Raw genomic sequence first — 25,068 nt, forward strand, 5'->3', positions numbered from 1 at the left:
AAATGCATTTGTCAAAGAAAAAATACAAAAAAGCAAAATAAACACATTTTCATTTGTAGGTTTTATTATAAATTGTAGAAAAGTCAACATAGAATAGAGTTTGAGAATGTAAACATGATGACCTGAGTCAACCTGAGGTGTTAGAAATAAATATATCGTAAGCTCTCCAAGAGACTTGCTACATTGTTCTGTCGTCGTTCTGTCGCAGGATAGAATCGCACGATTCGGTATCGTCTGTACACTGTATACTGGTTCTCAACATGGGGTCTTGGCTCCTTGAGTTGGTCCCCAGCTAAATGATCAACACAACATGTTTGTAACTCATGGAACCTCACATTAAATTGGGGTAAATTGGGGGTTCCAAGGAGTCCCCAGGAAAATTTGTTAAGCATCACAATCATTTTCAGATAGAACAAATAATATCAATGGAAAAGGTTTGGGTTACAGAACCAAACGATTCGATTGCCAGAGCTTCGCCTGCATATCCCATCATGCACCTTGTCCTTCAAGTCCTACTCTGTGACTGTCCAAACAGCCAATCCACAGGGTCTCTTGCTCTGCCCCCCGTCAGTGAGAACTCCTCATGAGTGGAGGATGAGGCGAGCCTGGGAGTCCTTAGTGTGCGGGGGGATCCGCGAGGCATCGATGCCGAGGCAGAGTGCTTCATTTGGGCCTTGGAAAAAAGCCGCGGCCTCTGGGTCCTTTGCAGCCGGACGGGGCCATAGCTTGCGGCCCCTGCGGGCCGGGCGAGTGCCTGGATGCTGCTCATGTAGTCCTCAAGGGTCTGGGTGCTCTGCAGAGACTGTGAGGAGGAGGAGGAGGAGGAGGAGGAGGAGGAGGAGGAGGAGGAGGAGGAGGGCAGGGCAGGGACCCCATGTGAAACGGAGTCCTCCAGGGTCTCTTTGATGGTGGGTAGGAGAACCAGGGGCAGGAGCAACTGTCTGCGCTTCATTCTGCAATGAGAAGGACTGTTGAGTTGGGTTGTTGTTGTTGTCACCATGCTGCTATGACATGTGGATTTCCTTCCCCACAGGGATAAGTAAAGTGTCCCTAAATTAACTAACAGTTATCTTATACCATTACAATTATTTAAAAAAACAGTTGTGTTGTTAAGCCTCAAATGTAATTTATCAGCAGTAATATTTTACAACTTGTTAAGGCTATAGAGATTGTGTAGCTCCAGGTGATATAACTTTCACATCTCACACAAGTCTTTACTTTATTTTTTAATTAAGTCAGTTATAATAATCTTAACCTTTTCCAGGCCAGGCTAGGTTATACTGCATATGAGAATACAAGGATTTGAGTATAGTACTGGATTTCCTGAAAATTGGATACTGAACCAAATTAGACTTTTTCTTGTAAATTATTGTGATGAATATCATAATTGCATACTGAACCAAATTAGACTTTGTTGTAAATTATTGTGATGAATATCATCATCATATATATATATATATATATATATATACATTAAATCCTCTCATCCATTCAAATCCTTAATTCATCCAATTGTAACAGAGTGTACACGATGTAACCAAATGGACCCTTGTTTTTTTTTTTTTTTTTTTTTACCTGCTGAATCCCACTGAGATGCAAGAGCCCCTTAGGATATTATTATATATAGATTAGATATATATAAGAAGCGTTCTCACCTTTAGGATGTTGGAGTCAGAAACACACTGTGAGAGAGAGCGATGTTAACTAAGTCCAGTGAGCGAGCGAGAGTGAATGATACTATTGCACACGTTACTGGGCTTTATATACACGCACACTGCACGGGAGAGATAAGAGGACCACGCTGTGGTACTAAATATAGTGCTGCTGACCTTGCTGTGTGTGTGTGTGTGTGTGTGTGTGTGTGTGTGTGTGTGTGTGTGTGTGTGTGTGCATGCGCGTGTGCGCGCTCACTGTATCTGTGTGTTCAGGAAATTCAGGAGTGGCTGGTTACAGAGAGGTTCAACTACTCTGAATGTTTATACTTCAGAAACAATGAGACCCTGAGAGCAGCCACATGCACTCTGTCTCACACAATGTGCGTGCCCCCACACACACGCACACTCCCATTTGAAAGGGTTATGTGATCAGAAAGCCAACACACTCCTGAAGTCTGAATGCATTAAATCGTCTACTTTTCTAAGTAGCAGGTTTAAAGAGATGCAGTATAGGATACTTCATAGACGACACAGAACACCTGACATTTTGATATACACCGTTTCTGGGAATGTCCCAAGATGGCCAGATTCTGGTCTTGTGTGACAAAATAATCAAGTTCAATTATGAAGTCTACGATCTGTAAAGATCCTAGGCAATTTTTATTAGGGCTGCCATCAAAATGTGGGGTACTAGATCCTAGAAGAGCTAAGCTACTTAATAAGCTCTGTGTAGCTAGAAAATGCATTTTGTTTAATTGGATTCACGGAAAACCAGTGACTCGGTGGATGAATTGAACAAGGTGGACCCTCTTGTAAACGAGTGTAATGCTTAAAGGGTAAGACCACTTTTTGGTTTGGGTTTGGGTTGTGTAGTTACTTTGCCATGATGCAACTCCAAATGTGGACAAGAAATAAAAAAATACTGCTCCAGTGATTAGAAATTGATAATTCAAAATATGCTCCTCATTGACTTACATTGTAGCTAAAACAGCTCTCAAAGTCACTCTTTTAGTACGTAAACAAACACAAACAAAGTTGATTCAGACAATATAGAGCATCACCAAAACTCATGTGGTTTTTCTTTTTTCATAAAAATGTTAGATTCCTGTTGATTTTACTATTTGAAGATCTGGAACCGGATCCACTGATCCAGTCCGGGTTTTCTTCCCAATAAAATGGACAAATCAACAGGAAGATAACATTTTTATGAAAAAAAAGTGAGTTTTGGTGATGCTCTATATTGTCTGAATCAACATTGTGTTTGTTTACGTACTAAAAGAGTGACTTTGAGAGCTGTTTTAGCTACAATGTAAGTCAATGAGGAGAATATTTTGAATTATCAATTTCTAATCACTGGAGCAGTTATTTTTTATTTCTTGTCCACATTTGGAGTTGCATCATGGCAAAGTAACTACACAACCCAAACCTCAAAAAAAGTGGTCTTACCCTTTAATTGGGTCGTCCACTCACAGTTAACAGTATTTGTATTGAGTTTGTGCTTGAAATGCACTGTAATTCTGCAAACTGTTAATAAATATTTCAATCAATCAATCAGAGAAATCTACAGAGTACTTCCAATGGAAAGGCTCAGTGCCAAATTAAAAGAGACAATAACTTATGAATATATGGCAGTCGCTGATAGATTACTTGCCCAGGGATCTATCTACTGTGATTTATAAAGAAAGTGATTCATTGGATTGGAGAGCCCCAGCTGTACTCTTGCAATTTACCTTCTGATGTGCCCATGTGTGTTGTGTGTGTGTATATATTTCTTTCTTCTAATGAATAACTGACTGTATTGTGTATCTATAGTTTCTTTTTTTTAAATTATTATTACTGTGATGTGCTGCTTGCTCTTTCCTGTTTTTGTTTTGTTTTTTGTTTTTCTTGTCTGTTTTATTGTATTGTGCTTTTAATTTATACCTTTCTAGTTTGTCTTACTTTATTTGTATACATTTACGATTCATCTTTATGTAGAAATGTGAAAATTCAATAAATCTTATTTAAAAGAATAGCTTTCTTTCATGCAGTTCTTTGGTCTTGCCGTGGGTACTAAGTCAATAACAACATCCGTCATGAATGACTCGTATGATGTGTGTGTGCACGCGCGTGCGCACATGTTTTGTATATTTCATGAAGAGAAACTTATTCAGGGAACTCATGTTTTCATGCTATGTTATAATAGAAAAAATAGAGTCTGCAACACTGGTATGAAAAACTCAGCTCCACTGGTTTATTTGATTCAACGTTTCGATCCTTTAGGATCTTCTTCAGGAATGCTATGTTATAACAGTTATGCAGTCTTGTAAGACTTATAAGGTAAGCAAAGTACAGCTGTGTATTCTCTGTTTAACATAAGAAATTCATGGAAAACCAATAAGTAGTGGAAGGGGTCAAATTCTAGGACCATGGATTGGACATTGGAACAGATGAGGAAACCTAATCATGGATGGCCACATCAGCACTCCTACCTGACAAATAGGAGACAAAGATGTCAAGGGCACGAAGAATAGAATGGTCAATAGTGTGAAAGGCTACACTTATAGGTCAAGAAGCAACGCTCTCCAGCATTGGAACTCACAAGGTAGTCATTCGAGGGCCTGAGGAGAGCAGTTTCAGTACTGTGCCTATCATGGAAACCAGACTGAAACTTGTTGAAAATGTAATTGACTAGGACATGTCGTAGTTGCTTAGAGCAGTGATTCTCTTGTTTTTATTTCAAGTATCCTCATAACTCTGAGAGTGTCCAAATGGAACCAAATGGACAGTCAGAGTTACAGACCTGTAAGGTTCCATTTTGATTTTGGAACCCCCTCAAGGAACCCCTGGATCCCACATTGAGAACAACTGACTTACAGACTCGCTTCCTCTAAGATAAAATGATACAGGGCTGTAATTACTGGGAATAAGTTTCCCCTAATCACATTCTATTCTTAGACCAATGATATGGCACCGCCGTCTTCTAAATTTAGCTCTCCACAACGTGAAATAGAAATGGCCGCGTACGTGACCTGAAGCAGCCGTGTCTCTTTGACTCATGGCCGCCTCGCTCCGAGACGTGACTACACCTCTGGTCAGCAGGGCGGGGCGGTCTGGCCTGGCTTTCTCCAAGATGAGAGGGCTCAACCCAGTGACTGTGAGCGACTGCTGTTGCACGTACACCTGATATTGAACTGATTTGTCCGGCTGCCAACAGGATATCCTCTCTGACCAGGGTGTGTGTGTGCGTGCGTGTGCGTGTGCATGTGCAGGAGGACGGAGAGCTGACACTTGAAGGGTTACTGAACATCTACTGGGGTCTCCGGCGACCAATCAGGCTTCAGATGCAAGATGACAACGAAAGATTCCATCACTCCACCACTGGAGCCAATCGGTAGGCGTCGGCGATAGACTTTCATCATTGTGTACAAGTTGCAGGAATGACCACGCTCATAGTAACCAATGAGGCAGCTGTCTGCTTATCTCTTACACGGTACTGTAAAGTGAGAGACCAAAATGATTTTCACGTCTTCTTAGGACCATATCTGTACATATCATTCTCTATTCACAGATTTCATTTATAAACTAAAATGTTGCTAGTCATTAACAAATAACATTGATTGCATGGTTAAGTCATGGGTGTTTGAATTTCAAATTACTCTCACTAGCTTCCTCTACCCTTTTCAAATCGATTAACCCATTCTGGACGGGAACCCCTTTTGGTGTTTTAACTAAGCATTATGTTATACCAGCTCAGTGGCCTTGTGGTTAGAGTGTCCGCCCTGAGACTGGGAGGTTGGGGTTCAATCCCCGGCCTGGTTGTACCAAAGACTGTAAAAATGGGACCCAATGCCTCCCTGCTTGACACTCAGCATCAAGGGTTGGATTGAGGTCGAAGTACCTGCGACATACTAGCGTCATGTTCAGGGGGTGTACTTGTACATCAAGCTGCCTCACGCTACAGAAACAGGAGATAGGCTCCTGCCCTATGGGCCTCATGGCTCGGCAAGGCTACTTACTATGTTATACTTTAGCTACTTAAAAATAGCTTGTAGGTCAGCTATTTTTGAAAAATCGTGAAAATGCGCCACAAATCTTTGTGTGTGTGTATATATATATATTCTTTCAGAGCACTTTTTTTATTTCGACGTCTTGGAAAAAACCCCCAAAACATGTTATTAATACTTAAACCCTATATCACTTGGTTGACTGAGGTCCCCTGCAGGGCTCTATACTTGGTCCTCTTCTTTTCCCCCCTCTCTACACCAAACATCGCTGCTCTACATGCTCACATCGCTGAACGTTTGCCCCCAGCATGAGAATGCTAAGATTCATGTGGATAAAATGTAAAGTCAACATGACGGACATAAATAAAGCATAATGATATATCGGGTTACCTTTCACAAGCATGTGTCATGTCTCTGCGAGATGACATTCATGCTGTACTGAGAATAATGTCCTTAAAAAACAAAACAAACCACAGTATGCTTTGGGGAAAATTGTCAGCAGTAATGCCAGGTCGTACTCGAGTGTCTAAACAAATCCACAAGCTCACAGAATGTGGACAATGAGCACAGCAGAGACGGGGGGCTCATCTTTTATTGCTGTGACATAACTGAAATAGCGGCGCATCCGTTTTTGGCCACACAGTTGGCAGGATTCTTCCTTTTGTCTTTGCGTGTAGTGCCTTTCTTTCCAGGCTTTCCAAACATGCAGCCTTTATTAGTCACCTGGGGGCTCTGAACCAGTGACAGGAGCCATAGTTTTAATAGAAACCCAAGGTTTCTATTAAAACCCATTATAACCCATTATATTCAAATATTAGCCAAAAGGATGACATTTGATAGAATTGACCATTTAACTCCCTGCCATCCCAATTCTTGACATGTCATAATAATAGACCGACATTCTATGTAAAATAGCTGATCTACATGCTCACAGTCACAATGCAGCTGCAATGCATCGCATTGTGAGTTTATAGGAGGGGACCTAGGCTAGTATAGACCCCTGGGGGACTCCGGTCAATGACTTATACAGGGTTTAAGTGGTTTAAGAGGTTAAGTGGTTTAAGTCCGGTGTACAAAGAAGCTATACGCACACCAAAGTCCTGGTACGCCGGCACACGGGAGAGGGAGTGGTTTAAGTCGTCTTATTTGACAGCAGTCTTAACAAAATCGTAACAGTATGTTCCAACAACAAAATTAATTACAGATTGTAAAGGAGCAATTTTCCATAAAACATAAATCCTAAATATATACCTTTCCATGCTTGTGTTAATGTTATTGAAGGTACTTATGAAACAACTGTATTGCTTGCTTTATTGTCTTTGGAATAAATAAATATTGAGGAGGAAGTGTAGCAACTTGACTATTCTAATTGAACAGGAATGAGAGATCTCCTGTCGCAAAGCAAGCAGCTGGAGAGTTTAACAATAATCTTCTGGCCAGAGAGACGGCTGCACTGCCAACTAGTAAGTACCGGTAGTACACTGTGTACACACACACACAAAACACAAACCAAAACACATGTAAGATAATGTCCTGTGTGACTGTCCATGACAAACATGGCCACAGGACATGCAGGCATGTGCACACCCACACAGACACAGCAGAGATTACCGTGTTAGAAGTGCGAGGCTCAGCAGTTCCAGAGGAAAACCCTCACCTCACGTGTAAAGTGCAGCTCATCACAAGAGACCAGCGTGAATCAGATTAGTGATGGTGGAACATACCGGTACCCACGAGGCAGAAGTACACCGACATGCCATTACGATAATGAAAAGCAATTAATCCAACAACAAACGTGTCTTAAAGCCCAAGACACACCAAAGGGTCGGTTGGGACAAAACGATTTTTAAGGTAGACCTCACCAATGCAACTCATTGGAACTCAATGAGTTGCATTGGTGTGTTTTACCTTAAAAGCGGTTTTGTCCCAACCTGACCCTTTGGTGTGGTTTGGGCTTAAGAATCAATCCGACCATGTTCATGTCCTCAAAATGCAGACGTTTTTTTCTTTCTATTTCAGCTACCTTCAAACATGGGGTTAATTATTTTTGTCATGGATTCAAAAACCATGGACCCAAAATGTACATCCCTCATTATCTTTAAGAGTGGCAATCTTAGTTTAGTGAATAAAAGTCTATTTTAACCATTCTGTATGGTGAAGTTATGTAAATACAAATACAATATAACCAGTACATGTGCAGTGGTGGGAGGTGGTTGACAAGACCATTACAGGATGTGTAATAGTTGTTTATTTCAAAATTGGCCTGAGACTTCTGGAGAGCACATGTGGAAGTAAATGTAATTATCCCATCTCTTTTGTAGGCTACATACAGTGTTTGTATTTGTTGATGACATGCGTCACTGTGCTATTTTGTTAGGCCGCTATGTTGATGAATTGAATGCATACTGCAGGACCACAATGGAAACAAGTTTAGCCTTAATGTCTTACTGTACCACAACATCAATCAGTCAATCAGAAAGGCATTAACAGTTGCCATTAGCTTGGGAGACGACATTAAGCGTGCAGAATGCAGATTTAGTCGCAACTGTTGGGGGGTGTGTGTGTGTGACTGTGTGTGTGTGTGCGTGCGTGGTAGGCACCGTGGGGAGCCAGGAGGAAGAGGAGGAGGCCCCACAGCTCTTGAGGACCAGGAGCGATGCCTCCTTCATGGGAGTTCAGAGGAGGCCTAAAACCCACAGTACCAGGGACCTGCAGCGCCTCCGTGCTCACCGCTTCTCCATCAACGGACATTTTTACAACCACAAGGTAACGCGTGTAAGCGTGTACAATACATGCACACGCACACACATTTGAACGTATCCCGTTGTTGACATAGCTCCAGGTGCAGAGAGCCAGTGGTTTCCTGTGAGGGGTGTGTCTGCACAGTCGCTGAGTGCTGCACAATAGCACTGTTGGACGCTCTCTTTGCGCGCGCGTGTGTGTGTGTGTGTGTGTGTGTGTGCGTGCACCTTGCATGTTGCCACTGTTATATTGTATGTGCACACAAACGCACACATAAATCCCACATGTGCACACACTCGCACACATTCCACATGCACTCGCACGCAGCTGTGCTGTGGAAAAGCTTCCATTTTGCAGGCCCTGCAGGTATTTCCTTCCTCGATGTCTTCAGCTTCCTGTTCTAAATGTGTGTTCTTCTGCCTGGAGATGAACAGAAACGGCATGGTGGTGTTTCCTAAAGCTTCCCCCATCTTCCCCCTTCCTGTCCCCAGACGTCCGTGTTCACTCCGGCCTACGGCTCGGTCACCAACGTGCGGGTCTGCAGCTCCATGACCACCATACAGGTCCTCAACCTGCTGCTCCACAAGTTCAGGGTAAGAGACGAGGCCTAGTGGACAAAGCACTCGACCCCAGTGCTTTGAGTCAAAGGGCTGTATTTTGCGTGTCTTACAGTAAGTACCAGGTCTTATTCCCTAACTTGAGTAAACTAAAGACCTGGAGGCGTGATCAATGCTCTTTGGCCACTCAGAATAGCCAAATGGCATTGATCACGCCTCCAGGTCTTTAGTTTACTCAAGTTAGGGAATAAGACCTGGTACTTAAGACACGCAAAATACAGCCCATAGTATAGATACTGCAAATCATTGCTATCGAGGCAAAAAAAACTCTTATCTCCAATTTCTCCATATTATAATTCTTTGGTTTATTGTAACTTTTTGGTTTATTTCGCAAATTAACAGCCCTACTTGATACTACAGCGTCACTGTATTATTATTTTTAATACTGTATACTTTAAAAGTATATGCTCTTAAAAATACTTAAAATACTTGAGTATTCAAAGTACAAATTCCAAACTAGATTGTCTTTTTTAATATCATTGCATTGCCGTCTTGAAATTCTGACATTTTCCAGAAAATGTCAATATTATAAGCAGCTTAAAAAAACGTACTTAAGTACAGTACTCAAGTAAATGTTCTTAGTCACTTAGTCACTGGGTCAAGTGCTACAGCAGATGACTGGTCAACCATGTGATAGCAAACGCACTCTGTTCCAGTAGCGCTCGACACCTGTGTTTCATGTCTCCCCCTCTCTGTCCTCACTTTCCTGTCCTAATGTCATATCTAAATGAGCTCAAATAAAAAAGAAATCCTCTCTTAAATTGTCATTTGCTGTAACCAGTATCCACTTGTTCATGTTAGGTAGATAGCATGTTGTTTAGACGGATGCTGTTTACCTTGTAACTTAGTTTCATGGATTGATTGATTGTTCTGTTGACAAAGAACAGATATTTCTGTCAAAAGGATAAAACCCAAACGCTCAAGAGAATATTTCCATTGTGGTCTTTTGTGAGTGCTTTTTCTTCTAACCACTTTTTAATAGACAAAGTATTTAGAGATTTAGATATACCTTATGAACCCATTTTCCTCGGGACCCCCTGGAACCCACTCAAGGACCCCCTGGGGGTCACCAGACCCCACATTGAGAACCCCTGTATAACTCTTGGTTCCGTTTGTACACTCTCAGAGTTACAACCCTCCATATCGGTGCATTTGGTTCCTAACGATCAATAATTTAGCTGAGGACCCCCTGGAACCACCTCAAGGAGCCCTGGGGTTCCCCGGACCCCACTTTGAGAACCACTGTGCTAAACAGCAAAATTCTGTCTGTGTCTCAATCAAGGTGGAGAATAAATCGGATGAGTTTGTCCTCTATATGGTGCACGAGTCTGGTGGTGAGTCCAAAGTTCTGCTCAGATTTGTTTGTCGCTAGAGTTTTCAGCCGCCGCGTGAATTTGTTCTCAGCTGTGGCTTTTCTTTGATCTCTGACGGCGGTAGAGAGGACCAGACTGAGGGACGGGGAGTACCCCCTGGTGACCCGAGTGCTCTACGGACCCTGTGAGAAAGTCTCCAAGATCTTCGTTATGGAGTCAGACCTGGGAGAAGAGGTCACATATGACGTAAGTCGGTGCTCCTCAAAGTGGGGACTTGTTTATTATTTTGATTTGTATTATTATTATCATTATTATTATTATTACTAGAGTGATGCCCGTGGGGCAAGGCCTACTTGGAACGATGCAAGTTCTTTATCAGGCATGCCCAAATGTGCAGTCTATGCAGATGTCGGAACATAATTGCGATGTCATAACAGGCCAGCTCTAGGGGTGATCAGATGTGATCAATAGACTATTTGGGCCGTGTCCAGAGCCTTGGCAGGGGCCATGTCCAGAGCCTCTAGAGCGGTCCCCGTTGGGCACTGGCCTACACATGTCTGTGTCCCTTTTATGCCCATATATTTATTTGTCAGAGTCTATGCAGCTGTCAGAATGATGTCCGAACAGGCCAGCTCCAGATATGAGAGACGGAGACTTGGTGCATTTATAGTTATTTTATTAATTTGTTTGAAAAAGAAATAAATGAAATGGGCCCCCTGGTGGCCCCCACTTTGAAAGCCTGTGTTATTTGCCTAGCTAGCCAGCTGTCTTTCCGTGGGTCTATATTTGTCCCATAGTTCCCAACATGGAAAGAATGACACAATGGACCAATGATAGACCTTTGGGCTAATTTTAGCAATCTGAGAAAAGATATCCTGTCTGGGGACTGATGTAACTAACAATGGGCCTTAGCCACCTGACATAACAAAACATGTTAATGACAAAACAGTCTTGATGCTGGAGGAAGAAGTTTTATCTGGGTCATTCTCATAGACAGTGGTGGACAGTAACCAGAACCACGTACATTTACTTGCGTACTTCTTGTGTACTAGGCTACATCTTTTAAATATCTGTAGGCTACTTTACTTTAGTATTTGTAATGTATATTTCAAAATTCTGGACAGTTGTGACCTTCACTCCACTAGTACATTTAGAATATATTGAAAATAGCTACAAGCTCTAAACACGTCAAAAATATACTTTGTTTTGAATACTGAAGTTATTTTTAAAAGCAAGTACAGTACTCCAGTACTCCAATATAAATTTGACAGAGCAACTTTCACTTGTACTGTAGTTGAGTAATATTTGACAAAGAGAACCTATAGGCCTACTGTGACTCAGTCTTATACTCTTCTATGAGCAGTGGTGGACAACATTTTTGTCCACCACTGCTCATAGAAGAGTATAAGACTGAATACCTCTCACTGGCGTGACATCTTTAGTTGATGCTTTGTTACTTTGTCACTCCCCAGGTTGCCCAGTACATCAAGTTTGAGATTCCAGTTTTAGACAGCTTTGTAGAGAAACTGCAAGAAGAGGAGGAACGTGAAGTGTCCAAACTAACCAAAAAGTAAGTGCTTCTCTCATTCCTCTGGAACACACACAAGCCAATGCCTACAATATGTCAATATGTCTCTCTGCTGGCCTTAAAGCTACGATCCGGGACTTATTTTAATGAACAAAGCATTATTTTAACCAATCTGTAGTGGTGGGAGGTGGTCTCCTAGTCTTCCATTGAGAACTTTAGTCACCAGGATGACAATGACAATATCATTAAAGTTATGTATTTTGAAGCAGATGACACAGCGGATTGGACACTTGGGTGCGCTGCCATCTTTATTGTTGACACACACAGAGCCAGAGAGACTAATACTTTGTCTTGTCTATCCTCTGCAGGTACAGTGTACTGAAGTCCATGATTCTACATCAACTTGAGGGTAGAGACAACACCAGTGAGAGAGTCTGACTGTGAGTGAGTGCGTGTGTGTGTGTGTGTGTGTGTGTGTGTGTGTGTGTGTGTGTGTGTGTGTGTGTGTGTGTGTGTGTGTGTGTGTGTGTGTGTGTGTGTGTGTGTGTGTGTGTGTGTGTGTGTGTGTGTGTGTGTGTGTGTGTGTGTGTGTGTGTGTGTGTGTGTGTGTGTGTGTGTGTGTGTGTGTGTGTGTGTGTGTGTGGCTGTGCAGGCATGTGCACACAATAAGCAGGGTGTGAGAGAAGAAGAGAGGTTTGTGTGTGCGGCTGTGCGTGTACTGTATTAGAGAGGGAGGGTGGGAGGTCCGCAAGAGTAGGAGTGAGCATGGAAACTAGTTTCTGCTTCATTGTAGTAACATTGTCACTCACTGATGTTCAACTACAACATGACAAGGTGCTGTTTTGGGGAGTATCACTATTATGATAAAGTATATAAATGAGGTGTAACCATGCAGGGCAGGCTGATGATTGTTCAACTACACAGTAGGACAGTGGTCCAAGGTTTTTTGTGGGGGTCCCGAATTCAATTTAATAACTTTTAAGACCTTTTTAATATACTTAAAAAAAGACGGGCAACAATTGTGAAAATAGCTGATCTACAAGCTTGTAGATCAGGGGGTCGCAGCCTGAAAAGGTTGAGAACCACTGCAATAGAATACAGTAGAGAATACAGTAGAGAATGTTGATGTAATTAATAAAGGCTGCAATAGAACCATATGATATACCAATGTGCTTCTACTTTCAGAACGATATGAGCTTACAATTTGTATACGTGCTGTTTAGTTTACCAAGTGTTTTTATTGCTTTATATCCTAATGTATTAATGTTTTGTATAGAATATATCCTTCACGACAGGCTGTTACTCCTCCAATATTTGTACTTGTTTGGATGTTTTTTGGCAATGTTTTTCTATGTAATAAATACATTTATCCAGTCTGGGTCACGGGTGTGTCAGTGCTGCAACAATTGTTGCCCGACATTGTTCGTGCAACTTTTCAAATGAAAAAAATAACCTGTGTTCCTGTTCCATTGGATCCAATGTAGTTATAATATTTAGTCACAAGCTCTTTATTTTTATTTTTATGCCTTTATTATTGATAATAGGACAGTAGGCTGACAGTAAATGGGGAGTGACAAGCAGCAAAGACTTCGGGATTGTAGCGTCAGAGATCTGGGCCACACAAGCCACAAATAAATTATAATTATATATAACACACATATATATATATATATATATATATATATATATATATATATATATATATATACACACACATACATACGTACCGCTACTGTTGTGCAACACTGTTGAAGGATGATGTTTGGAAATTTACAAAAAATCATAAAATGTTTAAACATGACGTACCGTACAATCGAATCATTAGTGATCATTTAACACAAGTGTCCCAATAGGACCAAATGTTAAATGGAACACTGGGAATTTATTGTACTGTAACACAACTCTTATTGTTCCTGCTAACAAAACAGCCATCTTTAGTATTTCCTTTTCAGTTTCAGCATTGTTCTCTTAACTGAGTGACCGTCTTGGCCAGCAAGTTCCCATGAGAGAGAGAGAGAGAGAGAGAGAGAGAGAGAGTGTGTGTGTGTGTGTGTGTGTGTGTGTGTGTGTGTGTGTGACCCATGAATCCAGATAACACAATGGCAGTATCCTGATTCCTGAGAGATGGGGGTCTCCTTTCCCACAGTTCCACAGCAGTTCTAGTAAGATTCACTGCTAGTCCTAGAATAGCATCAACATAATTATCATAACAAACTTAAGCCTTTTATTTGTTTGTCTGGCCCTGCGGATTGGATACACAGATATTAATAATAATAAAATAATAATAAAACTTTATTTGTATAGCACCTTTCATGACATGAAATGCAGCTCAAAGTGCTTTACAGAACAATGGAGAATAAAAGAAAAGCAAGGCAATGACAAAAAACAAGCAGTAATACAATACAGTGAGGACAAAAATAAAATAAATAAAAGATCAATTAAAAGCAATGTTGTAGAAGTGGGTCTTGAGCTGAGCTTTAAAAATGTCTACAGAGGCTGCCTGACGAAGGTACAGTGGGAGCTTGTTCCATGCCGACGGCCCGTAGAAGCAAAAAGCTGCTTCCCCGTATTTTTTAGTTGCCATTTTTTTAGGCAAAGCGAGCAGGCCAGCAGTGGAAGACCTTAGGGGGCGGTTTGGGACATATTTAGGCAGGCAGTCATGTAGGTAGGAAGGTGCGAGACCATTGAGAGCTTTATAGACAAGTAAAATAATTTTAAAATCAATCCTAAAACATACATCTTAATAGTTTGAAATGGTATTTAAAAAAGCAGGGTTTGTAACCACTTAAAATCCCTTATGGTTGTGTGGAGTCCCTCAGGGCTCTATACTAGTATATTTTCTGTTATTGTGGGGTAAGCTTTTGCCGAAAATAGCCGATCAACAAGCTCAAAATGCAATTGGAACAAACTCCCACTGTACCTTCGACAGGCAGCCTCTGTAGACATTTTTAAAGCACAGCTCAAGACCCACTTCTACACTCTTGCTTTTAATTGATCTTTTAATTTAAACGTCAGCACCAGACACTTCATTCAGGAGTGGTGGATATTAGAACCTGTATCTTCACTATTGTTCAATTAAAAACATTTTAACCACATCAGTGGCCATTTTATCAGTTTTTTCACTATTATGCTTTCAACTACGTGCCCTTATCGGCTGGGAGGTGTATTGCACTGTGATTACATTATAACTACATTTTTCGTTCTACAAGTGATTCTCCCTTTGACTTTTTTTTTCTTTTTTACCTGTTTGAGGATGCAAAGAAATTCTCTCCTTTAATCATGGCGTTGCAATTAAGGCAGAAGTTACCTGATTATCATTTTTAACTAGTTTGTCTATTAGGTTCTTAGACCTTTTGTTTGCAAGAGTAGAAAAGGTTTTACCTATAGATGCGACACTGGAGAGTGCCAATTGCTTTTTAACTTAATATGTTGAGAAATAGGAGAAAATGTGCTAGACAAAACTATTCTTTGACCTGTTGAGAGAAAATTAAAGTCAAAGGGAGAATCACTTGTAGAACGAAAAAAATTGTCTACCCTACCTCCTTAAATGTCCCTGTGGCTTTTGCCATGTAGGAAAAACTAAAAGAGAATTAAGAACCAGAATCACTGAACAAATAAAAGTAATATCAGATCAAAAGATGAAAAATCCCTCATACACTTTAACAGTACTGGACATGATATATGTACCCTGAGGTTTCAACTCAAGGCATAGAATATATTTACCCCTTAAAGAGAGGTGGGGACAGAGACCGGTTATTAATGCAACGTGAAACATTTTGGATCCATTTCTTAAATAGCCTACTGTATTTCCTAAAGGTCTAAATGAAGAATTGGTGTTAAACTGTTTTCTATGATTATGCTTTTTGTAAAATAGTCTACTTATAAAGTATTGAGGGTTTAAGTATTTAAAACTGAAAACCCACATTTAACATGAATTCAATATGTAGTGGGGATCCTAGCTCTGGTCCATATAGCTCTAATGCGTTGCATTTAGAAACACATTAGAGCTATGGACCAGAGCTATGGGGATCCTTGCTTCATCTCTCTCTCAGCTAAGGGGTCCTTGACCTGAAAAACACTGAAGACCCCCTGCTCACTGCTTTAAAGTGCTGCAAACCGGTTGCGCAGAACATTTACAATGACATCTTTATGTCTTTGGTCTTTAATTGCAATTCAGCCAGCAGAGGGTTCCACAATATGGAAACAGACTATTGTGAGTCCTGTTGCTAAGAACAATTACCCAGATGTCCTGAATGGTAATTGGTGCATTTATATAGCGCCTTTATCCAAGGCATTCACACACACATTCATACACCGATGGCACGGTTGGCACCAACCAGCACATCAGGAGCAATTTCCGGGTTCAGTGTCTTAATTGCTCAAGGACACTTCGACACTAACTCTGGGGGAACCCGGGTTCAAGCTGGCAACCTTGCGGTTACCATCCAGCCACTCTACCCCTGAGCCACCGCCACCCCTGAATGACAACAGGCCCTGCAGTTGCCATGACCTCCCTAATCATAAAGTCAAACTGTAATAACAGAAACTTCTGGAGTCTGGACAAAACCCAACATCTACAGTAGGCCTGGCTGGGCAGGGTGTACACAGGAAGCAACTGCCATATTGCTTGAGCTTTTCCCCAAACACCTAGTAGGTGGATAATAAATAAACACTCTAATTACTTGGCTGACTCCAGGGTCAAATTAAGAAGACAAAGGGCCTCCTCAAAATGACCACACAATATTTCCATCCTTTAAATGGAAATCAAACAAAGCATGCATGCAATGTGATAATGCCTAACAACTGCAGGGCACTGTACAATGTACAGTGTGATGTACACTGTACATCACATGATTCAGAGCTAAATGACAATGTTGCTTTTTAGAATTAGTGAAGAATTGGGATTCTCTTCAGTATTTGTAAGTACCGGTACAGTCCGGTAGGCTTACTATTGATATCCGCAAGATGGCGCCATCACTACATATACAGCTACCGGTATCAGTTATACTGTATAATAGCAGCATAAATAGCGCGCGCACGCACGCACACACACACACACACACACACACACACACACACACACACACACACACACACACACACACACACACACACACACACACACACACACACACACACACACACACACACACACACACACACACACGACCCATAAAGGAGACATAATTGACCAGTATATAAATGATAAATTGGTCACTGAAAACGTTTACGTTTTAACTTTTAAATGCATTTTATTATTATTTATTTTTACTAGTTTTCCTTAATTCAAATGTCAAAATCCACAAGAGGAGTGGCTAAACTAGAGGCGGAACTAAAACACATTACTTGTTGTTGTAGGGTGGTGGACTGAAGTGAACTCCAAGTGCATCAGGAAGTGCATGTATTATTGCAGAGTATGGTGTAATTTGGGAATATTTCGTATTAAGCGCGTGATAAGAGCCATGGCGTTGCAACCGGGTCTGGACACTCGGATCATAATAATCGGGTGTGGTATATCTGGGATCGGAGCGGCGCAAAAACTTGTTAAACATGGATTTAGGAATGTTCGGATCCTCGAAGCAACGGCGAGGAGTGGAGGACGAGTCAAAACGGGACGAATGGGTGAGTGACAGCGACTGTAAACTTAGATCTGCTGTTTCTGTCTGAGTATAAATGATAGCCCCATATGGAACTCTCGTCTCGTAGTTCCGAGCTGGTTCCATATGGGGCTAGAGAGAGTGTCACCTTGAAGACCTTAACAGGAGCCCTCATACAAGGTTTCTTTGACTATGCATCCACCTCTTGGTACCACAGCACCTCAAAGGCCCTTAAAACAAGGCTCCAGACCTCCCAAAACAAACTGGTCAGGCTCCTACTTGGCCTCACCCCCCGAACCCACCTCACCCCTGCCCACTTTGACAGGCTGGGATGGCTTAGGGTCGTCGACAGAGTACAGCATCTTGCAATGGGTCTGGTCCACAAGATTCGATACACCACCAAGATACCCATGTACCTGTCTAAATACTTCCTTAATGTAAACGAAGTCCACACCCACAACACCAGAGGGAGTGCAACAAACCATGTACAACCCAGATTCGGCACAAACAAGGGACTAAATTATTTTCGCTCCTATGCCACCAAAATGTGGAACGCCCTACCAACAGTCATTAAGACATGTGAATCCCTTGACTCCTTCAAAACCGCTCTCAAAGGGCACCTACTGATGGCTGCAATTCGAAACTGGCCTCTGTAAAATCTGAATCCCCCCCACCCCATTTCCCTCACTGTATATTGTATATTTTCCCAGTGCTTGTATATTTTCCCTTTTTTGCTTCCCATATGATGAATTCCTGTTCTGTTCTTTAGCTACATAGAAATGTCTATTTGTATGTCTCTAAATGGTTGTATGTCTTTAAATGTTTTGATGAATTGAACAATGTGGACCCTGTTGTAAACAAGTGTAATGCTTAATTGGGTCGTCCACTCACAGTTGACAGTCTTTGTATTGAGTTTGTGCTTAAAATGTACTGTAAATTCTACAAACTGTTAATAAATATTTCAATCAATCAATCAAAGCCCTCGATCAAGACTATCATAGATGTATGAAGTATTTCATCTAGTCTGACTTTTACTTCAGTCACTCAGACTCAATAATAAAATACATCTAACCAAGGCAGATAGAGTCAGATTTTATATTTTTCAGTGATAGGCCTATACATTCTGTATTTGCATTATTCTGATTAACATCTACGATAGTCTAAATATTAGGCTAGATCACAGTCGTTCCCTAAATTAAGGCTGCCAGTGCCCTCCCTTGATAGTAGCCTAGTATTTTGCACATTCTCCAGCAGGGAAAATGTGTAATTCCTTATGTCATTGATTGTTTTATTTTAGCCACATGCCCCTGAAACAAAATGTAATAATAACTCTGAGGCAGGGTATTTTGTAAAAAGAATTACTTCTGTTTGTGTGCTTTTTTTTATACCATCCCTTCCCTTATTGTTTATTTTTCTCTAGGCAACAATATCATTGAGATAGGTGCAAACTGGATTCATGGACCAAGTGAGGAGAACCCAGTGTTCCGTCTTGCCCGCCAGTATGATCTCCTGGAACCAGAAGCTCTGACCCCAGAAAACCAGGCCATGGAAGTCAAAGGACATCCTCCCTGGCTCTCCAACTGGTTCAGCAGTTCAGGTCACACATTAACATTTCATCATCCACACTCTGGATGTCACAAGCCCTATTCAAGAGTCAAGACTGTCCTCTCTGTTATCTTTATGAGTTTTATGTAATGGTAAACTACAGTAGTAGGTAGGATAGGTCACTAATTAATGCCTGTCTGTCATCATGATACAATGTGCTTGGTCTGAACATAAATTCCAGATTATAATTCGGTGTGTTATCCTGTGTTATATGCAGGTAAGAAGCTGAGTTATGAAGACACATATCCTGCGGTGGGAATGTTTAACGACCTGCTGGATGAAAGTGGGGACTGTCATGATAAGGGAGAAGAACCATGGCCCAGTGTGGGAGATTTTATTCGGACACAGGTACATTTTGGCATTTTGATAAAAGACCCACTGGTGCATGGGGTGTATACAGTATATGCCTTTCACAGGAATTTAGCAAACTATGCCACCATTGTATTCTTTGGCTCTGCTTTGACTGGATGAACGTGACATACATGCACTTGCAGCCAATCTGCAACCAATTACGTACACCACACCTGGCCAACTCAGTCGACACGCAAGTCACTGGCTGCTTAGCTCGGGCACTTGCTCTCGTCTCTTCACGTTGTGAAGAGAGAGACGTGAAAATGACAGAGATGGGGCCTCAGAGTTTGCCAAATGTGCTGGTGCAAAAAGTAATCATGCGGTGCGGGGTGATTATAAGAGCTCCTTTGGATATTAAGCCATAATGTGTGCATGAAATACATGTTCTGATGTGTACATGTAGGCATCACGGCGAGCAGCAGAGCAGTGGGCAGATGAAGATGCCTCCACTAGGGCCATGAGACTGTGTCTGATGAGTACCCTGATGAAGGGGGAGTGCTGTGTCAATGGCACACACTCCATGGACGAGGTGGGGCTGGGGGCTTTTGGGATGTACAAGAGTATGCCTGGTCTTGACTGCACATTCCCAAAGTTAGTGCCCCTGCTGTACCATGTTTGCACACACACATTGATGATGACATTGTGCATTGATAACCACACATGTTTATGAGCACAACCAGCCATTTTAAAAATTATTGCATCTTATAATTGTGTTATGAACACGTTGATAATCTCTGTTTATAGAATGGGTGCATATATGTTCGGATGTCCTCCACACACAGAATGATGCCGTTGCAGATGTCTTTCTCTTTAAAAATGTAAGAACTTTATTCCCCTTACAGAGGCTATGAAGGTGTAGTCAAGAACTTGATGTCAGAGCTCCCCGGAGGGATAACGTCTTACAGGCGACCTGTTCACTGTGTTCACTGGAATAGCACAGCGAAAGGAGAACGCCCTGTGACCGTTGAGTGTGAGGATGGAGAAAGGATCACTGCTGACCATGTTATTGTTACCGTGCCTCTGGGTAAACTTGTGCACCTAGATTTAATACCATTTTGTAATATCGATGTGCCATGGCAAAAAGGTTGGCAAAAGGGCCTTTCTGTGGGGAGTTTGCATGTTCTCCCCTTGTCCCATAGGGTAGGTACCCTCACAAAGATATGCAGTAATCCTTGTCTTTATACTGCCTCCCCCTGGCCAGCCTGATGGAGGGGAAAGGAACTGGTTGGAATAACGTGTTCCTTCCACGCGCTACGTCCAACTGGGGAAACTCCCCCTGTCAGGTGAAAAGAAGCGGCTTGGACTCCTAATGCATAGAAGGAAGCATGAGGTCAGTCCGTTGCTCTCCCCAGGTGGGCCGAGGGAGTGTAGCACTCAGGATTACATTAGACAATTGACACTGGGGGAAAATAATGGGTTACAAAAATTGTGAGATAAAAAGAAATATCGATGTGCCATTTTTCACCAGAGCACTTGGAAATGTCAAATCAAGTGAGCCAACAGAATACATGTAATGTGGCAGACCGTTGTCTATGACAGTATGTTTACATTTGAAAGCTATGCAGACACATACACCACACAGTTGGTTTCCCATTGATATAGACTTGTGTACAGTACCAAGGTTCAGTGTCAGATCATTCTTCATCATATATTCAGGCATCTACTGTTACAGTATATATGACATCTCGGTTCAAAGTTCAGAGTTTAGTTGTTGGGCAACAGTAACTCAGCTCTTGTGGACTCCTGTGGGGTTGACCTGAATTGAACTATGTTTCTATTTTCTATTATATCAGGATACCTAAAGAAACACCATTCAACTCTGTTCAGTCCTGCGCTGCCTTTACACAAGCTGCATTCTGTCCAGAGGATGGGATTTGGAACCAACAACAAAATCTATGTGGAGTTTGATTCTCCATGGTGGGATGAAGACTGTGAGGTCATCTACCTCCTGTGGGAGGATGAGGTGTGCATTAGTGTAACGATGACCACAGACAAGTACACAATGTTGATGGGCTCTCATTAACCTTAAACATTATACGTTCTGGACCATAACCACTTTCTACCTGGTGTTCCTATTTTGGTCGTGCCCATTATAGGTTACAAATACAATTTAGGCATTTAGCAGACTCACATAATCCAGAGCGATTTACAGTAAGCAATAACAAAAGATGGTAATACATCATCATATACATAATGAAGGTTACAAGATTTCCCAAAATGACGTTTCTCTAATTTATAATAATATTATAAATTATTTGAAAGGATTTTCAAAAACGGGGAGTTTGTAATTTGGTTGTTTTCACTATTTTGTTTACGGCAAAGTATGAGCACTTAGATTAGATTAGATTTTACTATTTTCACACATGTTTATATGAACATAAATACCCATTTAAACTTCTTCCAGGTGGATATGGTTGATCAGGTGCCAGATCTACAAAGGTCTTGGATAAAGAAGCTATTTGGTTTCACGGTGCTCAAGCCCACAGAAAGGTAACATCATTTTCTCCTTAAGAAATGATGCACGGACAGCGAAATGTAATCCCTAATGTTTTGTTTGTTTTTTTAGGTATGGCCATGTTCTGTGTGGTTGGATTGCTGGACATGAGTCAGAATATATGGAGACGCTGTCGGAACCGGAAGTCACCCACTCCGTCACACAACTCATCCGCAGGTTCACAGGTGAGCCTAAATATCTTATGCCCGATTTGTGTTGAGTTTTTAACTGGCTGTGTGCATTTAGGACGATACAGTTTATTTCAAAATGGTGTGTTTTAGGAAATCCCATCCTCACCCCGAGGAGTGTCCTGCGCTCCCAATGGTTCCATGACCCCTGGACCTGTGGATCCTACACTTACCCAGGAACTCGCTGCTCTGAGCAGGACCTGCAGAATCTGGCAGAACCCCTCCCCGCAAAGGGGGCTGATTCTCAGGTACACACACACACACACACACACACACACACACACACACACACACACACGTTAAATGCTATGTAATGCAGCAATATTGTTTAAGTATTTTCTCTGTTGTTGTGCATCAGCCTCCATTCCAGGTGTTGTTTGCTGGAGAGGCCACTCATCCATGCTACTTCTCCACTGTCCATGGAGCACTGCTATCTGGCTGGAGAGAAGCTGACAGGCTCATCTCTCACTACTCTTCCATCAAGCCCAAGTCAAAGCTATAAACGAAGCAACTCACTGTACTTAAATAATTCTTGTAATGTCTTGTCTAATCCAGGGGTGCCCAAAAGGTAGATCGCGATCTATCAGGAGATCAGAAAGGGTGTGCAGGTAGACCCGAGACCACATGACTATGCCCCTAAAAAATAAATAAATATATATATATATATATATATATATAATATTTAAAGAAATGCATCTGCCACTTGAATTAACGTGACTTGATTGATTGGCATCAAACAGGGCCTGTCAACTCAAACCCACAATGGAATATTGTTCTTTCAAGAGTGTTGCGCACAAACGTCACTAGCATTATATAAAAGAAACGACCAATTCCATTTCCCCGCCTCTATTTCCCATTCCATGTGCGTTTGTCTAATATGTAACGACAGTGCCACTATTCCAAAGCCCCATCAGGTACATTTTTAAACTATTTTCAGCATTGGGATAATGTTTTTGGTGGGTAGATCTTGTTCAGGAGGTCATTTTGAAAGTAGCTCTCAAATCAAAAAAGTGTGGACACCCCTGTCCCTGGTCTAAACACTTGGCCCTGTTGTAGTTTGACTAATTCATTGTTCATGGCATTTTATGCCAATCTTGCACTAAAGTAAGTTGCTCTGCATTGCATTGCATTTGCATTGAAAAAGGTTTTGAGAGAAAATAATATATTTTTTGTAAAGTGCAATGTTTTCAGTGTTTTATATGATCCAAAAGTGTTCAGATTAAATTGCAGTTTTGTAATCAAAGGAAAGGATTATTGTTAAAAAGCCATGTAATTTGTATATTGTATTGAATGACTACATCTGTCCACATTGTAGGTCTACTTGTAGATCATTGTTGTATACTCTACATGAGTGATATCAAATACATTTTCTTACTTGCTCTTTTCTACTTTGATTCTTACAGTTGTCAGTCTGAGTTTGAACTAATTTCAACTAATTTGGCTCTGATGTGTGTGTGAGCTTTTAGAGAAAATGACAAATTAGTAATATAGACTATAGAGGACACACCTACTATTGAGAGCGTACAATGAAACCAAATGGACCGTAAGGGTTTCATTTGGCTTCATTTTACACTCTCAAGCGTAAAAGATCTTATAAGGGTCCATTTGGTTAAAGGGACATTTTGCTGCTGGAACAAGCTGCAGTCACTCAGTGTCAGTAGTATTTGTAGTAGATAACAGTAGCACAATTAGAAATTTGCCCCCTATGGCCTGAAAAATAATGAACTCTGTGTTTGACTAGGGTTTGACTGGATTTCTGAATTCCTACAATGACCCCAGGGAGGCTGCATGAATGACTTGTAGTCCAGGATGGACGTGAGACCACATTTTCCTGACAATTTTCGGTCATGATGATTATGGCACCATGACTAAAATATCTAAAAACACTTATTGCACACATAAAAAACCCCAGGAACATGTTTGTGCCCTAAACATTTAAATAAGATCTGGTTGCAAAAGGGGTGAAGTGGTCCTTTAACAATTCTCCATCATTTAGCTGGGGACCACCTGGAACCCCTTCAAACCCACTGATATACTGACCTACAAGGTCAACCCACCCTCAAGAATAGCAGCGGTGAAACTGCTATGCTGCGTTCTGCCCGTTTCACTTCGTGAACAGTTGTACTAGTAATTGGTAATATGTGACGTGTAGTCATAGGCAGAATAGATATATGATAGGCCTAACACTTATTCCACACTGCAGAACATTTAAACAAAAATCACCTGTGTGAAATGAGGGTCGCTCTTATCATTTATCATCTCATTCCGGCCAATCACAATTTGCGTCCTCACCTTCGTCATCAATAGTGGTGTTTACAGTACACAAACCCTCAGAGTGAGAGGCTAGCACCCCTCCAAAATAGATTTATTCTGAAAATATCTACAAGCTGAGCTTGGCCATTTTCTGTAGCTTGGCCATTTTCACTATGTTTTAAACTGCCTGCTCTATTTTGAGGGGCGCTGGTCTTACACAAACATTAAATCCCCATTGACAATGAATGGACAATTTTACATCAGTGTCTGAGCAAATAGGCATAGTGTCTATTATACATCATGATGATGTAGAGAGCACGCCTCACTTCTTTTTTTATACTATTTTAATAGGGCCTAAGTGGTATTTTCTTTTTTTCCACAATGTGTGAAGTCAGTGTGGTTATTTTTTCTTCCTGGAAATAATGTCTGGCTTTCCGAGGCTAGTGTGGCTGCAGAGTAAAGCCACCATGTGCTAAAGGTGTAATCACAGAGCTATCTGGTCGTAGGACAGTGTCTACAAGAAAACATAAGTGGGTTTCAGATGAGCCGATCTTAATTTGTTAACTGGACAGCGTGACAATGAATTGAACATTTTCTGTAAACATACAACTGGACAGTGGACAGCAGTGAGACAGCATTTGACAGCCCTCCTGGGAGTTGCACCCAAATCCCAACATATAGCTGGCATGTACTACCTACCAGGGCTTTGTTTGCTATGTCATCATCGCTACTTACCATC

The 25,068-nt window shown here is 41.4% G+C and overlaps 3 protein-coding genes across 3 annotated transcripts in view; 2 read left to right on the forward strand and 1 right to left on the reverse strand.

Moving 5' to 3' along the window:
- The window catches only part of rassf4a (Ras association domain family member 4a), a 28,716-nt gene extending 15,508 nt beyond the window's left edge, over positions 1–13,208 (forward strand). Inside the window, exons 4-11 of the mRNA XM_083775635.1 lie at positions 4,907–5,028; positions 7,019–7,104; positions 8,238–8,407; positions 8,875–8,976; positions 10,283–10,334; positions 10,438–10,559; positions 11,786–11,883; positions 12,210–13,208. Coding sequence (XP_083631761.1) covers positions 4,907–5,028; positions 7,019–7,104; positions 8,238–8,407; positions 8,875–8,976; positions 10,283–10,334; positions 10,438–10,559; positions 11,786–11,883; positions 12,210–12,279 — 822 coding nt within the window. The 3' untranslated portion in view covers positions 12,280–13,208. The remainder of the gene's footprint in view (positions 1–4,906; positions 5,029–7,018; positions 7,105–8,237; positions 8,408–8,874; positions 8,977–10,282; positions 10,335–10,437; positions 10,560–11,785; positions 11,884–12,209) is intronic.
- On the reverse strand, positions 43–1,724 carry LOC310866187 (uncharacterized protein). Its single transcript, XM_083775636.1, has 2 exons — positions 1,656–1,724; positions 43–953 (listed from the first exon to the last, which is right to left on the reverse strand). The coding sequence occupies exon 2, from the start codon at positions 950–952 to the stop codon at positions 506–508; it is 447 nt and encodes a 148-aa protein (XP_083631762.1). The 5' UTR covers position 953; positions 1,656–1,724; the 3' UTR covers positions 43–505.
- Positions 13,209–17,209: 4,001 nt separating the features above from the next.
- Positions 17,210–23,455, forward strand: paox (polyamine oxidase). Its single transcript, XM_083774720.1, has 10 exons — positions 17,210–17,463; positions 18,859–19,035; positions 19,261–19,391; positions 19,798–19,985; positions 20,237–20,418; positions 21,188–21,357; positions 21,799–21,884; positions 21,961–22,073; positions 22,170–22,324; positions 22,435–23,455. Exons 1-10 carry the CDS (start codon positions 17,241–17,243, stop codon positions 22,576–22,578), a joined length of 1,569 nt encoding a protein of 522 aa, XP_083630846.1. The 5' UTR covers positions 17,210–17,240; the 3' UTR covers positions 22,579–23,455.
- The last annotated feature ends 1,613 nt before the right edge of the window (positions 23,456–25,068 follow it).

Source organism: Protomyctophum parallelum, assembly GCF_964188405.1.
Source record: "Protomyctophum parallelum genome assembly, chromosome: 10".
Classification (NCBI taxonomy): domain Eukaryota; kingdom Metazoa; phylum Chordata; class Actinopteri; order Myctophiformes; family Myctophidae; genus Protomyctophum; species Protomyctophum parallelum.